The 17,652-nt window shown below is 45.6% G+C and overlaps 1 protein-coding gene across 1 annotated transcript; it reads right to left on the bottom strand.

The window, feature by feature from the left end:
* Window positions 1–3,103: 3,103 nt before the first annotated feature.
* LOC309641149 (keratin, type II cytoskeletal 6A-like) lies at window positions 3,104–8,521 on the bottom strand. Its single transcript, XM_082420892.1, has 9 exons — window positions 7,895–8,521; window positions 6,700–6,914; window positions 6,296–6,356; window positions 6,056–6,151; window positions 5,766–5,930; window positions 5,162–5,287; window positions 4,116–4,336; window positions 3,862–3,896; window positions 3,104–3,748 (listed from the first exon to the last, which is right to left on the bottom strand). The coding sequence occupies exons 1-9, from the start codon at window positions 8,432–8,434 to the stop codon at window positions 3,513–3,515; spliced, it is 1,695 nt and encodes a 564-aa protein (XP_082277018.1). The 5' UTR covers window positions 8,435–8,521; the 3' UTR covers window positions 3,104–3,512.
* Between the last annotated feature and the right edge of the window lie 9,131 nt (window positions 8,522–17,652).

Raw genomic sequence — 17,652 nt, 5'->3', positions numbered from 1 at the left:
TGAGGAGGTTGGGGACAGTAAGAGTGTTGGGGAAAATGGCACATCTGAGTGGACCGGCCTCCGAGACCTCAAGAGGATGGTTTTCCTCTGCCACTCACTTTCTAGTGCTAAAGGGACACCCCTGGAGTCCAGGAAGTAAGAGCATTGAGGAGAAGGCACTGCCCAGCAAAACTCATGGTTAAAGGAATCCAGCTGCTGTTCGAGAAGAACTCCTCAAGCCCTTTCTCCTCCCATCCTGGGATCTACTGTCAGCTTTTCTCAAGGCCAAGTACAATGAAGAATTAGCTAGCAAGGGATTCTGTAGGGATGACTCTGGGAGCACGGAGCAGCGCAGAGAAGAGCAGCCTGCTCTCAGCACCTGTAGAAACGCTCCCTCCTCTGGCTCTTCTGCACCCCATGCCCCCACCGTGAGCTGGGATCCCATGCACTGGGCTGTACTGGCCATTCTAGCCCATGCAGCTAGAATCCACGTGGTATGGCTCACAAGTGATCATTCTGAATCACAGAGGATTCAGGTAAGGTGAACTTTGGATACAGCCTCTAACTGGAAAATGTTTTTCTATTGGAGGTTGTTATTTTTAAAATGTATGTCCTATATTTTCCAGGTACATGGACTCCATACGGGAGGAGGCAATTGGCTAGCCTCCTTAGGAGTCAAATCCAGTATCTAAGGACCGTCAGTACTGCCGAGTCCTTCCTTGACTCAAAAACACGTCTTTGCTCTTGCGAAAGAAATACGTTTCCTCTTATTCAGTCCTCAGTGGGCAAAGGAAATCAATCGGAATGGTTTAATCTCAGGGAGCTTAACCTAGAGACTGAATCTTTCCTTCCTTAGTACCAAAAAGGGTAACCGCCTTTAATCTCAGATGTCATACAATGAGGACATCGTGGGGAACACACTTTCTCTTTTGAAATGACACATGTTCAACACCAAAAAATGAAGAAAGTACACAACGTAAAAGAAAGACAGTTTACTAGAGTTAACGCCAGCTTGAGATGATGAACCTTATTGTTGTAGCATTAGTTCTTCAGTGATTTCTCTGTATCTCTGGCCCTGCAACCGTCTTTGTGTTCCTTTGTGATTCTGTCTCTTTCTCTCCCTTACTTGTTTCATAATTTTGTGTACAAAATTCGTTTAGTGAAAAATACAGATGTTACTTTGAGCCCCACACTTTAAGTGTTTTTCGTAATAAACTTTTAATTTCAGAATAGTTGTAGATTTACAAAAAATTGTGAAGATAGTCCAAACAGGTCTGTATACAATACACATTCATTCCCCCTATTATTAATACCTCACTTTAGTTATATTTCTCACAATGAAGGAAACAATATAAATATATTACTATTAACTAGTCTATACTTCATTTGGATTTCCTTACCTTTTGCCCAATATTCTTTTTTCTGTTCTAGGGTATCATCCATGGTACCACTTTCCATTTAGTCATTGTGTCTCCTTCTTGGCTAACACGGTTTGTCAGGTTTTCCTTGTCTTAATGACCTTGAAAGTTTTGGGGAACTCTGCCCAGGTGTTCTGCAGATGTCCATAATTGGGCTTTGTCTGATGTTGCCTCATGAATCGACTGGAGTTATGGTGTTTGGGAGGAAGACCACAGAGATGACGTGTGCCCTTCTCATCACATCATATCCAGGATACTTGCTATGAACCAGACTTACTACTGTCGGTGTTACCCTTGATCACCTGGCTGAGGAAGTGTTTGATTGATTTCTTGACGGTAAAGTTACTCTTTTCCCCCATTTTTAGTCTGTGCTCTTTGCAAGGAAGTCATTGTGCACAGGCCACCCTTAGGGGGGAGCAGTTCTTCATTCCTTCCTTGATTGGGGAGCAGCTATGTAACTAAATGAAATTCTTCTGCCTAAGAGTTGTCAGTCATCCCTTATTGATCAATTTAGTCAATCCCTTATTCACGTCAGTGGGGACCATGAATAATTATTTCATAATTTGGGTTATAATCCAGTACATTATTTATTTGTCTATCTATTTATTTATGGCTCAAGTTGTTCCAATTTGTCTATCAGGAGCTCTTACAGGGTCTTTCTGATTATTTCGTTACTTCTTGGCACTGAAAGATGCTGCAGGATCATCTTATGTATATATTCCACCCCATTCCTAGACTCAGTCATTTCTCCTGGATTCCTAACAAGGGAACTTTCATTCCTAATGGTATAAGGCAGAATTCTCCAGAGAAAAAACCTGGGATTAGGAACATGGACAGAACAGAGACTGGCAAAAGTGACTGGCCCTCAGGAAGATGTTGACAGACCAAACTTGCACTGTATCCTGAGTTTTCCATTACCCATTTGTAGAAGTCAAAGGAAGCCAGGGCACAGCTGAGAGAGGATGCAGGACTATCTCTTTGGAGCAGCAAGGGCTCTACTTCTTTGAGGCTCTGTGAGAGGATTATGTGCTAAGGAAGAAGGCATTTCCATTCTTACTTTGCCTCCACACTTCAAAACATCACCACCTGTGCTTTGTGTCTGAGTCCTTGGATCCTGAATTTGCCCAGTGTTTCCAATTTTTCCCTGTTGAAAGGATTACTGGGATTGACAACCATGAAGTACAACTTCCTGCATTTGTACTATTTCCTCAGCACACATTGCTCGAAGCATAATTTCAGTTCAGAAGTATGTACATTTAAATTACTCCTGATACACGTTGCCAGGCAAGTTTCTTGGTCATGAGGCCTGTCTAAGGATAAATCAAATATCTTACTCTCTAGTCAATGTCCTTCTGATCTACTTGGACTGTAATATGATCCTCTGGGGAATATGGGTGTCAACTGGGGCAGGAGGAGGTAGAGTGTTAGAGACTACGTCAGAGAAACGAATCTGCTGGCACCTGGTCAGGGCAGTGAAAACAGACTTTACTATGATGATGAACCTGCTCCCTCCCGCTTCACTTGCCAAACTGTTCTCGGAGGACTCCTGAGCATCCGGATGCTAAGTGGCTGTTTGTCGAAGATCTCTAAAGGAGGGGGGTGAAGCACATGGGGATTGGGAGTACGCTTCATTCCTGAAAAGGCATTTGCCCAGTGAAAACCGCAAGAACCATTGGTAACAAAGCAAGGCAATATGAAACCACGCATTATAGTATAAATCTGCTTTATTTAGCAATCCAAGTGAGCAAAGAGCAGAGGAAGCATCACAGAGATAGAGACCCCCGTACATCATAGAACTAGTCACTTGTGCTTTCATGATCACTGCAAGGGAGGAACACAACACCTGTGAGATGGGACATACTGGGCCAGTGGAAAGCTAGGGGCATTGCCCTGTTCTGGAGTAGGACCCAGACAGTGACCTTCCGATGGTGAGCAATGGAAGCTCAGATGCGGCAGGTGTTGGCGGACAGGACATGAGGGCACTCAGCAACTTCAGTTCGAACTCAAGGAGTAAGAGAAGAAAGAAGCAGGAGAGAGGAAGCAACTGGAGGAAAGGGCAGTGAAGCTGGAGAGGGAGCCTGAGACACTGTGGGACCCCGAGCCCATGGCAGGTGTTCAATGCCTGTAGCCCTTCCTGCTGGAGGAGGAGGTGGTGGTGTATTTGATGGCGGAACTGCTGCCCCCGGAGGAGCTGAGGCCACCCCCTGTGGCTCTGCCACTGCCGGAACTGAAGCCACCTCCAATGCCGTGACCACTGCTGTAGGAGTAGCCACTGCCTCCGCCCAGGCCTAAGCCGCCGCTGACACCGCCGGCACCGCCATAGCCACTGGAGACGGTGGACTGTACCACGGCTGGAGAGGCAAGGGGACAAGGCCATGACAAGACATGGTGAGCTCACTCTGCCACACAGAGTCCAGTCAGAAGGGCACAAGGGCAAGGGAGGGAGGCAAGTGAAGGTACTTACAGATGTTGACTTGTCCAACGCCTTCCCCATTCAGCCTAGGAGAGAGGAGACACAACCATCATGAGACCTCAGAGCCAGAGCTGGACCAGCGTGGGAAGCTTGGGCGTGAGGAGAGCCCATGGGGAACGTGCCTTCTAAGTGCTTTTCTGGGAGTGGCATTATGGCCACGACTAGAGCGCCTTCCACTGGTGCTCACTGGCTGGACACCTTGGACATGGACCCAGATGTTTGAGGAGGTTGTGTGAGTTACTCACCTGCACTCCTCGCCTTCCAGCAGCTTCCTGTAGGTGGCGATCTCCACGTCCAGAGACAGCTTGACATTCATGAGCTCCTGGTAGTCCTTCACTAGCTGCGCCATATCCTGCTTGGCCTTCTGCAGGGCGTTCTCCAGCTCGGCCAGCTTGTTCTTGGCGTCCCTGAGGGCCAGCTCCCCACGCTGCTCAGCATCGGCGATGGCGGATTGCAGGTTGGCGCACTAGAGGGGAAGATGGGCAGATGAACCTGCAATCTGGACTCCTGAGGAGACGAAGCATGGTTCTTCTTTCCCAGTGAGGAAGAGCTCTAGAGCCCAGATTCCATGGAAGAGGACGTTTGATTCTTTTTGTCCAGTCTTTTTCCATTCTGCAAACCTGAACTAGTCTAGGAGCTCCCTATGCACTTCTGTGTTAACCACCCTAAAGAGGATGGAGGTGGTGACTGCTGGAAGATACTACAGCAGACCCAAGACCAGGGGACATTGGAAGAAATGGACCCACTGGCTTCTTCTGAATGTGGACAGTTTGGGTAAGTTCATGTGGATGCACACGAACTCACACAGAACCACAGACACCCACAGTGAGGAGATGATTTCACTTTAAACTGTTGCGACCTTGCCTTCCTTCCACTTCACATGTTTGGAAAGCCCTCATTTGTCCTGTGTCTTTTCTCAGCTTCTTTTTCACATCGAATCTGAGCATATTTGCAGCAATCTTCCTCACACTTTCTGGCCTGACCTTCTCTTTGCCAACTTGTGTCTTGCATTCCCAAACCAATCATTCCTCTTATGGAATCTCATTTCAGTGCCTCAAGACTGTATCTTTGTACCGCTGACCAGTTGGGATTGGTCCTGTCATGCAATTGTTTCCTGCTCTTGGGTTGGGATCCATCTCTCTAACCTGTGGGAACTCACTAAGGGAGGAAGTACATGTCCTCCTCTCCCTGCTGTTCCCTCAGTGCCCAGGAATTCCCTACATGGTGGTAGATGATCCCTGGTGGCCTAGGAAGGAAAGGATGCTTTTCTCCTCCATGGTCCCCACCATACCTGCTTCTTGACGTGGTCGATCTCAGATCGCAGCCTCTGGATCATGCGGTTGATCTCAGTGATCTCCTGCTTGGTGTTGCGCAGGTCGTCCCCGTGTCTGCCCGCCGTCAACTGCAGCTCCTCGTACTGTAAACCAGAGGGAGAGAGGGTGGTGTCCATGGGCTTCACAGGACACTAATCAAGGTTTTCACAAATCGAAACGAATGGTTTGTCCACAAGGCGTTTTAAGAAAATTGGTGTTACAAGGTCATGGACACTGTACACCCATCACACACCATCCTTGGTAGGACCACTGACTGCCTGGTTCTCTTCAGGACCAGAACATCCTCTGTAGTGTTTCTGAGAACCAGCATTGGGGTGAAGCTAAAGCAAAGATCCCTTGGTCTTTATCTACGGTAGCTTTTGTCCTACATTTAGGTTCTTTGACTTACTAGACGTGGACATAAATACTGTAAAGATCTACTCTGTTGGTTCAGGGTACACGTCCATTGAGAGGACCCCCGCTTCCTAGATGGAGATTTCCTGAGTGGAGTCTCGGGAAGCCTTGCTGGTCTCCAGCGGGGAGGCACAGGGATTCTTCTCCAGCTTCCCCCTCACTGCTCACCTTGCACTTGTACCAGCACTCAGCCTCTTCCCGGCTCCTGCAAGCGATCACCTCATATTGCGCTTTGACTTCAGCGATGATGCTGTCCAGGTCCAGGGTGCGGTTGTTGTCCATGGAGAGGACCACAGACGTGTCTGAGATGTGGGTTTGCATCTGAGCCAGTTCCTGCACAACAAGAGATCGTCAGATCCCCTTTTCCCATGACATTTACAGAGGCACCCAAGCCTAAGATTTTCCATTTTTGCAAATCTCTTTAGAGTCAATAAAACAGAGTGTGGAAAGATGCTTACTGCTTCATAGAGGGCTCTGAGGAAGTTGATCTCATCTATGAGAGCGTCTGCCTTGGTTTCTAGTTCAACCTTATTCATGTAAGCAGTGTCCACATCCTGGGGAAGAAGCCAACAACTTGGGATCAGATGAGCCGAGCCCTCCTTCCCAGTCTGCTCCTCCTTTAATCTCCCTGATTATTCTTTTCCCAGAGTCCTCTCCTTCGGCAAAGAAACATGAACCCCTGATCTTACTCATCTCACCTTCTTCAGATTCACAAATTCATTCTCTGCTGACATGCGCCTGTTGATTTCATCTTCATATCTGGAATTAGAAAGGGTAAAACCTAATTGAGTCAGTGGTGAAGGTTATACAGAAAAGGCAGCCTGGGATCCCAACTTCCCACAATGGATATATCCAAATGGAGCTTTCCTGCCAGTAAGCCTAAAAGACGAATTCTGTGGTCCCTCAATTGTTTACATCTTTACTCTCCCCATCCACCTGTATGGCCCTTTTGTTCTTCGGGGTTTGTGTTTAGGCAAGAATTGTGGTTTCATTTCCATGGACATGTTTTACTAAGAACCATGCCCTCATTTGGACCTGGTCATCTAATAGACTTGAAGCGTGGGCTTCAGGAAACTGAGCCCTTTTCTCTCCTGTAACTCACTTCTTCTTGAAGTCCTCTACCGTGTCCTGCATCCCCCTGAACTCGGAGTCCAGGCGGCTTCTCTCCGTGACAAGGCTGTCCAGCTGTCTCCTGAGATTGTAGATGTACTGCTCGAACAAAGGCTCCAGGTTGTGACTCACGGTGTTGGTGCCCTGCTCCTGCAGCAGGGCCCACTTGGTTTCCAGGACCTTGTTTTGCTGCTCCAGGAATCGGACCTGGAGGAAGACAAGATGGTTATCTGTGCAACAAAGGAAAGAAGGAAGGAAGGAAGGAAGGAAGGTAGGAAGGCAGGAAGGCAGAAAGAGAGGTGGGTTGACTGTGCCCAAGCAGGTCTGGTGGTCCCCGTGGTGCTGGGCTACTCCAGAGCGTGCACAGCGGCTCAGGCTGACGGTGCTGCGCCCCTGACTGTTTGCCTTCACACCACACAGATCTCACTGGCCACGTTGCCCCAGGGAGCTAGCAGACAGTTCCTCTTCTCCATTACGGAGCCTGTCAGTCAGTGACTTTCAACATTTCTTTTCTTCCTCTTGATAAGCACAATCACAAATGTACTTTAAAATAGTATTTCTCTCGTATATTGCACAGAGTTATTTTATAGAGTGTATCTCAGCTAAAGGGATGTCAAATGTTTAGAATCTAATGGTTAAATTCCAACCCTATTGATGATTGGATTTAACCTTCTTTCCCATCTAGTGCATGAGTCCCTCTAAAACAAGCTCCCTTAATGCTCATGATCTGGTTCTACAAGTTAAGTATTTTTATGCACATATACGTGTTTCTGAGTCTTTTTTTCCTGACATTTCCTTTGGGTTTTTGTCTTCTTTCCTTCCCCGCCACCACCCCAACTAAGGCTCAAGTGCAGTTTCCACTGTAATTCCCTTTTTAATTTCTTAGACCCTTCAGAAGATCAAGCTAACTCATTCCATTCTCTCAGTTCCTTTCCTTTGCTTGAGGGTTATCAAGAGTGGAGAATGCTTCCCAGGCAGGAATGAAGACATTCAAGGGATCAGTAGCTGTAAATGATTTCCATCACCTTCTGCCTGTGGTCCACATGGAGCCTATCCTGCATCCCAGTGGACAGCTGGCCCGAGTCCCCTCCTCCCTCTCTGCCGAGGCTCCCCCTGGTAGGACGTTGGTTGCGTCACTCCACTGGGGACTCTGAAATCCCAGTGGAGGGCAGGTGCTCCCGGCTCACCTTGTCGATGAAGGAGGCGAACCTGTTGTTGAGGGTCTTGATCTGTTCCCGCTCCTCAGTCTTGATTCGCTGGATGGTGGGGTCAATTTGCAGGTTGAGGGGAGTCAGGAGACTCTGGTTGATGGTGACCTCTTGGATGCCTCCAGGGGGACAGATGGGGAAGCCAGGGCCCAAATAGCCAATACCAAAGCCAGCTCCACCACCGAGCCCATAACCACCACTAGCTCCACTGCCAAAACCAAATCCACTCCCAGCTCCACCTCCAACGCCATAGCCGCCTCCAGCGCTGCCGCCATATCCACCACGGTAGCCACAGCCGACCTCTCCGAGGGAGATCCTCTTGGAGCCCCCCACGCCATAGAGGCTGCGGCTGCCAAAGCCAGCTCCTCCACCCACTCCAGTGAGCCCACCACTGCACCTGGAGCGGGACACGGGCACGCTGCTGAAGCCAGAGCGGCTGACCCCAGGGACTCTGGCTGAGCCGGCACTGAAGACACGGCGGCTGCTGCTTTGGCTCTTCACGGTGGATTTGGAAGTCATGGTTCCTGAAGTCGAAGAGGCTGAGGAGGGCGTGAGAGGTGGAGGGTAGAGCTGAGAGGAGCAGACTGGTGAGACGAGGTTGCCAGCAGTGGCTTATATATGGAGAAAATGGGCTGGGCTCAGTGCCGGAAGGTGAGCCTGCAGGTTGGGAAGGCTGGGCTTTACAAATAGTGACATCACCCCCAGGCACTAGAAAGGTATGAAGTGTGAATGTTGCTTCTTGGCATCCTTTAGTCGTGGAGAAATTCTCCTGGCTTCTAGCCTTTACTTGATCACAACACAATAAGTCTGGATGTAAATTCACTGAAGTCATGAGTTAGTCATGTTCTCAAACAAAGGAGACAAGGAGTTGATCTGTGATAATTGTCCCCTCCTTCTGCTTACTCAGACACTGTTCTGTGTGCCCCTTTCCCACACAGTTTTTCTCTTCCACGAGCACCACCCTTCCCATCAAGTTGGACTGCCTCTGAGAGCTAATAGGCATTTGCCCTGTGGCCTGAGCAAGAAGTGGCTTGTGGTGTTTTCCCACCATGTTTGAACCTGTCCTTCTGGAGCTCCTGGCTGCTTTTCTGGTGGCCTGGCCTGGGAATGGGGGCTACTTTGGGGACATGACCCTCCTTTGAAAGGCAAGAGAGACAAAGGAGCTGAGTTTTTACAGCATAAGGGCAACTCTATCCTATGTGGAATTGGCAGTTTCATGATAGGATAAGAGATCACCCAAGCCCACCCTGCCCAGAGATCTGGCTTCTTGTGATTTCAACCCATGCCTGCACCTCCCTCCCTAGTGTTTGTTTTCCCAATGAGCTGATGACCCTGTACATTTTTTTTTAACCAAATGAAATTCATAGACACCTTTTTCTCTGGTTTTTTGGAATGTTAACTTAGAGCTTAATTTACAGAAGCTAAAATGAGAAGGACAAAAATCATTAAGGGAATTCATTGCATTTTGATGCCCATAGATTCTGACATTTCTTAAGAATCAAGAATTATATATCTTAATGTGGCGTGCACAGAAAGTTGAGGGGCATATAGAAGCAGTGAATCATAAAAATGTGCCTTTATAAGTGTGATGATGTCACAAGTAAATTCCAAATTTGTATTTCTAATCTCAGTGCTTGAAATCTCAAATCCCCACACACATTCTTAGAGGGTGGGAAGGCTGTCAAGTGAGCATGGTGTTTGGTTTAGGGGGAAAGAGATTCATTTCTTAGTCCATACATTAAGTACTAAGAGGAATGTTGAGAGCAATTGTAGGCATGGTGATTTATGAGAATATCTGGTTAATTGACAACCAAGGGAGGAAAGACAAACTCCCATATTGAGATGAGCCTGAGAAAAGCTCTTGTGTTGATTTTATAAGCAATTCAATCTCTCCAGTATTATGGAGGCACAGCATCCAGGAGAGCAGGACATTCCCTACCCAAAGGAGTGCTAACTCAGCATCTGGCAGGAAAGAGATACCTTCTCAAGGCAATGGAAGCAGCTCCCCTTCCTCCACCCTGGTTGCACAATGCTCTACCAAGAAATGTGATTCCACCCAATTCTGAGAAAGAAGCTTTCCTTTCCATGGCATGGTGTTCTGAGCTACTCTCTTGGGATAGATTCTTTAGACTTGGCATGGATGAGGCCAGGAGGGGAGGAAGGGTTGGCAAGTCAGTTTGGAGCAACATGCATTTGTTCAATGTCCTGTGTCTATGTCAGTGTTCCATGTCTGTGTCTGCTTTCACATTGCAATGGCAGAGTTGAGTAATGGTTGCAACAGAAGAGTGTATGACTGGCAAAGCTTAAAAGATTTATTAGATGGCCCTTTAAAGAAAAATGTGCCAACCCCTGGTTAAGAGTAAGGGCTCTGGAGACAGAGAGCTCAGGCTCACAGGCTCCCGTGGTCTTTATGCAAATTACTCATTTTTAGAGCTGTAAACTGGGGGATGAAAATAGTACCTATCTCACAGTGTTGTGAGGATAACGTGAAATAATTCACGTAAAAGTCTTAGCACAGTGTCTGTGCATAAGTTCTCAGTGAAGATGAGCTAATATCATCATTATAATGGAAGTATGAAGAAGCTTGGTGTGTTCAGGGACCCACAAGAAGCTTCAAGAACAGAACACAGGGACAGCCTGTACGTGTCTGGGAGGGGTGGGGAGAAAATGCAACCAGTGTTGCAGGTTTGTGCCACATTAGTAAGGCCAGAAGCCACAGGTAGAAGTTTGTCCTTGCTCCTGGAGGCCATGCAGAGGCACGAGATCAGAAGTGTGATTTGCAAGCTTGCTGGCACTCAGAGCAGCAGGCAGGGAAGAGTTCTTCTCCAGCATCAGCTCCTTGCTCAAGGGGCTGGAAGGAAGCGGTGGTCAGAGGAAGGCAGCATCCAAGTCCTAGGAGGGAGCCTGGCAGGCTGCCCTCTCCCTCCTGTGGAGTCAGGTTCTCTGATGTAACCCTCTTCCAGGTCCTTATCTGTCCTCTGGGCTGTGCACATGGGGACAGGCTTCTGTCAAACAGCACAGGTGATCAGATCAGGTCCTCTTTTAGTACTAATTGTATATCTTTTCCAGAGTGGGAGAAGACTCATCCTCCAATGAAATATATAATTCAATTGCAGCAGGAACCTCACATTCAACCATTTAGCCTATCAGAGGATGATTTAACTTCAACATATTATCCAGTGTGAAATTTGGCATGTGCACCAGATGGCATGAGTAATGTAAAGTATCATGTTTGTTTCATTTCCTGACACAAGTATTTCTCCTATTGGTAGATGTATAAGTCATTCATATATATATATATATATATATATACTTTTTTCCCCCCCAAAAGTTCCCATCACCACCTGCCAGGGAATGATGTTCTAGGAACCAATTCCAGGGACCCTGACCCTGAGTCATGTCCACTGAGAGGGCTCATGAGAGATGATGAGGGCTCCTGAGAGAGTGGAGGGGGAGTCAGGGAGAAGGGACCCTGTAGCTGATCCATTTCTGCCCACTCTTTCCAAGTCCCACTACCCTTAAAAGGTCAAGGGCAAGTGGTTCATTTGCCCTTGATTTTCTCTATCTTTCTTTGTCTGGGTGTGGGAAGTGTGCCGTGTTCCCTAACCCATTTTTAGACTGCCTCCCTGGACTAAGCTGTACTTCTTCTCTCCTCTGGAATGCAGTACTCTGCCCTCTTCCCCTGTTTTAGCGCCCAGGAGAGGGTTGTGTTCATAGGCAGTGGGGACCCACTGGATGGTTAGAGAATTGACTTCTCAGATGAAATCTTCCCAGTGATCCTGAATCATGTCCCATGGTGGAGCACAGGGGAGTTATATTTTCCCAGAGGAGAAAGGTGGGGAAGCCAGACCTTCATAATAAGATTAAAACAAAGAGTGATAATCCAGGCAACTATGTGAGAGAAACTGAAGCAAAGCTGCATGAGTAACTCCGGCAACAGCCAGCCTCCTCCTCAGCAGGCTGCTGAACCCAGCCTCTACTCTCTGCTGGGAGAGCCTCCATCCAGGCTGGTGTTGTCTCTCATGGCCATGGAATGAGGAAGGCCTTTGTTCTAGGGCCCAGGGATTAAACCATACTCCTTGCATTTTTCCCAGCATGGAGGAAGGCAGGAGGGATCCCCTGAAGCCTGAGCCCATGGAAAGTCTGCCTCAAGAGGATTTGCCTTGTCTTTCTGCCTCCCTGGATGGAGCTGGCAGATGAGAATGAGGAATAGACCATTGTCACATTCCGTGAAAAGCTTAAGACTAAGTGCCTAACCCTGCAAGCCCCAGAGCAGGCTGATGCTGTTCAGAGGGAATCCCACAGACCCAGTCTTGTCCCTGGGGAGCAGCCATTGAAAGAGAAACACATGCAACCACACATGTAAAGGATGGAGACAGTAGCACTGTCACCGACCAGGGTTCTTAACCTCCTTAATCAATAGAAATTGATCAGAGGTCAGACAAGAAATTCAGGCAAGGCTTTATTGGGACCCCTACTGCAGCAGCGGGGACAAGTAACATGTTTCCTTGCTAGCTCAGGAGCGAGCTGGTTCCTTATATGGAGTGAGGGTAGGGGAATGTCCAGGGGTCGGGCTGGAGGGGTGGCTTAGGTGATTTGGCCACCCCTTTGGTGGTGTTGTATGCAGGGGGCATGCGCAGTACCCTGTTTTTGCTCCCAGCTCTTCAGAAGTGGCAGTTGGGTTTGTTTGGTCTTTTTGTATCTTGTTGTCCATAATTTGCCCCAACGGCACATATACAGTTATTTTTAGTCCCTTATAAGTTTCTTTGTATTTTGTTGTTCAAGGAGATGTTTGTCCAGGTGCAAGCACTGCAGCAAAGAGTCCCAGGTCCCAGGTCCCAGCCTGTCTCAGCACCAAAAGTTGGAGTGGAAAGTGCAGCCTTCTATGATATACAGAGTGGTTCAGAAAGTATTGAAACTTTCAAAATTGTATTACTTAGTAACCATGCTGTTTATAAACATGTAGTATGCACTAAACAGTAGAGCTTCCCTTGTATTTCTCAATTTTCACACACAGAGTCCACCCATTTCTGGCAGAGAGCACAGTGATGGGGTCGCATATCTGGATATGATACCTGTGTGGCTTTATTCACAGCTGCAGGTAGTTTCTGACAACTCCGTCTTCCAGCAGGATGGGGCTCTACCTTAAGTTGATCGTGGGGTCCAGAGGTCATGGAAAGAACACCTTCCACGGTGCTCAGTGAGATGCTTGGTTCAAAGTATTGACCTCTGGAACTACAGCCCCTAGTTCCCAGATGTCACTCCATGTGACTTCTAGGGGGTATAAGTCAAGAACCTCGTGTTTTTCCCACCTCTTCCTCATAGCCTGGAGGAGATGAAGGGAAACATTGTGGCTGCCATTTCAACTATCAAAAGTAATATTCAACAAAGGGTCTGGGATTAATTGATGCAATTATTAGCCTACAGAATTGAGGCGTGTCATGTGCCTTGAGGGACAGAAATTGAGTGTTTGTACAGTTATAGAAAAAAAAAAACAACTCTGATTTTTCCCTTCAGCTGATTTTGGTACCTCTTCTTATAAAACCTAGTTACTGAGTAATACATTTTTGGAAATGTTCATTTCTTTTTGACTCGCCCTGTGCGTACTGGTATTGGGTAGGTAGGTGCACTTGAAAGTATAAGTCACTGATAAGTGCATCATTGGGCTGGGACTGAAGGCATAGTTGGATGAAGGGGACAACCTTTGGCTTTCCTAATTGATGTGGGGAAACTAGTTGGAGGAGGAGGAGCAATTGGTATCTTGTGAGTGAGGCATTTTAATGCTCTGAAGCAAGAGTGATGCAGGAGGTGAGAAGTGTTTTAGAGAAGATGTGAGGATGGGGAGAGAACAAGCTGAACCCCAGGGCTAGTGTGGAGCATGCCTGGGATGAGCAGCCAAAAAGAGCATGGGGAAGAGGACAAGGGGCCAGAGCCTCCCTCGTCATATGTCCTCAGTCCTCAGTAGGAACAGAGGTTGAAGAGAGCCAAGCCAGGGCTCCAGGGGAGACCAAGAAAGTGCCCAAGAAGAGTTACCAGTGGACTGGTTTCTTTCTCTCTCCACTGCCTCCCTCACATCCTTGCCTCCCTTCTTATGTCTGCCTCCTCTTTGAGCTTCTTGTTTTCACCTCCTCACCTCTGCAGGGTTCACCTCTCTATACTGTGTCATTAAAAAAAAAAGTATAGTTGGGTGAAAATTCTCCAACATTTTAATAAGATACACGAAGTATCTGACTTAAATAACATGAGTGATTAGAAAAGATGCACCTTATGGGATGATGTCTTACTACATCTGCCTTCTGGTTAAACTCCCTTTATTTCAGTAAAGGGGAAATATTGGTTAATTATGAATGTACTGGGTAATTCTCCCCACCAATTCAGGATGATTTGGAGTAATTCCTACCCCCAAAAAATTCATCTCAAAACCATCTGAATGTCCTAGAGAGCAAACATGCCTCCAACTGTCTCCTCTGAGATTTCTTGGCATTCAACGGCTACTTCCATTTGTTAATCCTTTATAATCTTACTTTAAACCTAGGGCTGGAATTAGTAACAGATCATTGATACTCTGGCACAAGTCTGTGGAACTAACATTGCAAAGGAGACCTCAGGGTGGATCTGATACATTTAGCTTCCTTCCGATTTTCCTCTGCCCTTCCCTCAGCCACTTCCAGAAAATAGCTTGAATTTTTCTGATAGGCCCAGAAGAACATTCAAGATGGCTGGAAAAGTTTGGACCCTGTGGCAGAAACTTTTGATTTGGCTAATCTAGATTCCATTCCTGATTTACTTTTTTCTTTCCCATTTCTACTTTAGAAACTTGAAACATGAAATATTCTTTCTCTTAAAAATTTTTGTGTTTATTGAGGTATAGTTTATATACAGTGAAATGCACAGATCTTAAGTGTGGTGTTCAATTAATTTTGACAAATTTGCTCACTTCTGTATCCACACAATATCAAGACATAGAACACTTCCATTCCTCCAGAAAATTCCTCTGTGCCCTTTCCCTTTAAGCCCACTGCCTAAAGCAATCACTGTTTTGATTTTTCCACCTTGAATTAATTTATTTTAGAATTTTATATGAATGGAATCACACAGCATTTACTTACATATTTATAAATATATATGTATATATTTGTGTGTGTGTAGTTTTTTCAGTCAGCAAAACGTTTTTGAGATTCATCCAGATGGTTGTGAATATTGGTAGTTCATTCTTTTTTATGGCTGAGTACTGTACCATTGTATGAATAAACCACAGTTTCTTTACCCATTCTGACTCGTGGGTTCCTAAAATATTTCCGCATCAAGAGGAAATATACAGCCAGCCCAGCCAGGCACATCTTATGTGTATATAACCAGAGCCATAGAAAATTCCATTCCTCTCTCTCTCTCTCTCTCTCACACACACACACACACACACAGATGAGTAAACGTATATCACTTTTCTAAACTGGTTGAATCATTTTTTAACATTAGACTTTAATTTTTAGAGCAGTTTTAGGTTCACAACAAAATTGAGCATGATGTACAGAGTTCCCATACACTCCCTGCCCCCTCACACACATAGCCTTCCCCACTATCAACATTCCACATCAGAGTGGTACAGTTTCTACAGTCAGTGAATCTATACTGCTATAAACATCATGTACAGGTTTTTGGGTTTTTTTGTTTGTTTGGTTTTTATTTTATTTATTTTTTTATACAACAGGTTCTTATTAGTTATCCATTTTATACATATTAGTGTATATATGTCAATCTCAATCTCCCAATTCATCACACCGCCATATCCCCCCCCCCACCCGCCACTTTCCCCACTTGGTGTCCATAAGTTTGTTCCCTACATCTGTGTCTCAATTTCTGCCCTGAAAACCGGTTCATCTGTACCATTTTTCTAGGTTCCACATATATGCGTTAATATACGATATTTGTTCTTCTCTTTCTGACTTACTTCACTCTGTATGACAGTCTCTAGATTCATCCACGTCTCTACAAATGACCCAATTTCGTTTCTTTCTATGGCTGAGTAATATTCCATTGTATATATGTACCACATCTTCTTTATCCATTCATCTGTCAATGGGCATTTAGGTTGCTTCCATGACCTAGCTATTGTAAATAGTGCTGCAATGAACATTGGGGTGCAAGTGTCTTTTTGAATTATGGTTTTCTCTGGGTATATGCCCAGTAGTGGGATTGCTGGGTCATATGGTAATTCTATTTTCAGTTTTTTAAGGAACTTCCATACTGTTCTCCATAGTGGCTTTGGCAATTTATGTTCCCACTAACAGTGCAAGAGGATTCCCTTTTCTCCACACCCCCTCCAGCATTTGTTTTTTGTAGATTTTCTGATGATGCCCATTCTAACTGGTGTGAGGTGATACCTCATTGTAGTTTTGATTTGCATTTCTCTAATAATTAGTGATATTGAGCAGCTTTTCATGTGCTTCTTGGCCATCTGTATGTCTTCTTTGGAGAAATGTCTATTTAGGTCTTCTGCTCATTTTTGGATTGGGTTGTTTGTTTTTTTTAATATTGAGCTGCATGAACCGTTTATATATTTGGGAGATTAATCCTTTGCCCACTGATTGATTTGCAAATATTTTCTCCCATTCTGAGGGTTGTCTTTTCATCTTGTTTGTAGTTTCCTTTGCTTTGCAAAAGCTTTTAAGTTTCACTAGGTCCCATTTGTTTATTTTTGTCTCAATGCTATGAGATTAGAAATCAATTACAGGGAAAAAAACATTAAAAACCACAAACACATGGAGGCTAAACAATACGTTACTAAATAACCAAGAGATCACTGAAGAAATCAAAGAGGAAATCAAAAAATACCTAGAGACAAATGAAAATGAAAACACGATGATCCAAAACCTATGGGATGCAGCAAAAGCCATTCTAAGAGGGAAGTTTATAGCAAAACAAGCCTACCTCAAGAAACAAGAAAATTCTCAAATAAACAATCTAACCTGACATCTAAAGGAACTAGAGAAGGAAGAACAAACAAAACCCAAAGTTAGCAGAAGGAAAGAAATCATAAAGATCAGAGCAGAAATAAATGAAATAGAAACAAAGAAAACAATAGCAAAGATCAATAAAACTGAAAGCTGGTTCTTTGAGAAGATAAACTAAATTGATAAACCATTAGCCAAACTCATCCAGAAAAAGAGGGAGAGGACTCAAATCAATAAAATTAGAAATGAAAAAGGAGAGATTACAACTGACACCACAGAAATACAAAGCATCCTAAGAGACTACTACAAGCAACTCTATGCCAATAAAATGGACAACCTGGAAGAAATGGACAAATTCTTAGAAAGGTATAGCCTTCCAAGACTGAACCAGGAAGAAACAGAAAATATGAGCAGACCAATCACAAGTAATGAAATTGAAACTGTGATTAAAAATCTTCCAACAGGCCTTCCCTGGTGGCGCAGTGGTTGAGAATCTGCCTGCCAATGCAGGGGACACGGGTTCGAGCCCTGGTCTGGGAAGATCCCACATGCCGCGGAGCAACTAGGCCCGTGAGCCACAACTGCTGAGCCTGCGCGTCTGGAGCCTGTGCTCCGCAACAAGAGAGGCCGCGATAGTGAGAGGCCCGCGCACCGCGATGAAGAGTGGCCCCCACTTGCCGCAACTAGAGAAAGCCCTCGCACAGAAATGAAGACCCAACACAGCCATAAATAAATAAAATAAATAATAAAAATGAAGAATTTCTTTAAAAAAAAAAAAAGGGGAAG

This window comes from Balaenoptera physalus (assembly GCF_965194825.1).
Source record: "Balaenoptera physalus genome assembly, chromosome: 13".
Taxonomy (NCBI): Eukaryota; Metazoa; Chordata; class Mammalia; order Artiodactyla; family Balaenopteridae; genus Balaenoptera; species Balaenoptera physalus.
The sequence above is the reverse complement of the archived record's forward strand: the minus strand, read 5'-3'. Positions and strand labels throughout refer to the sequence as shown.

Excerpts from the sequence above, each read along its gene's own strand:
- LOC309641149 (XM_082420892.1), bottom strand. The coding sequence starts at position 8,434 with ATGACTTCCAAATCCACCGTGAAGAGCCAAAGCAGCAGCCGCCGTGTC. Across the intron at positions 6,915-7,894 it reads TCGCCTCCTTCATCGACAAG|GTCCGATTCCTGGAGCAGCA; the intron begins GTGAGCCGGGAG and ends GTCTTCCTCCAG. Across the intron at positions 6,152-6,295 it reads AATTTGTGAATCTGAAGAAG|GATGTGGACACTGCTTACAT; the intron begins GTGAGATGAGTA and ends CTTCTTCCCCAG.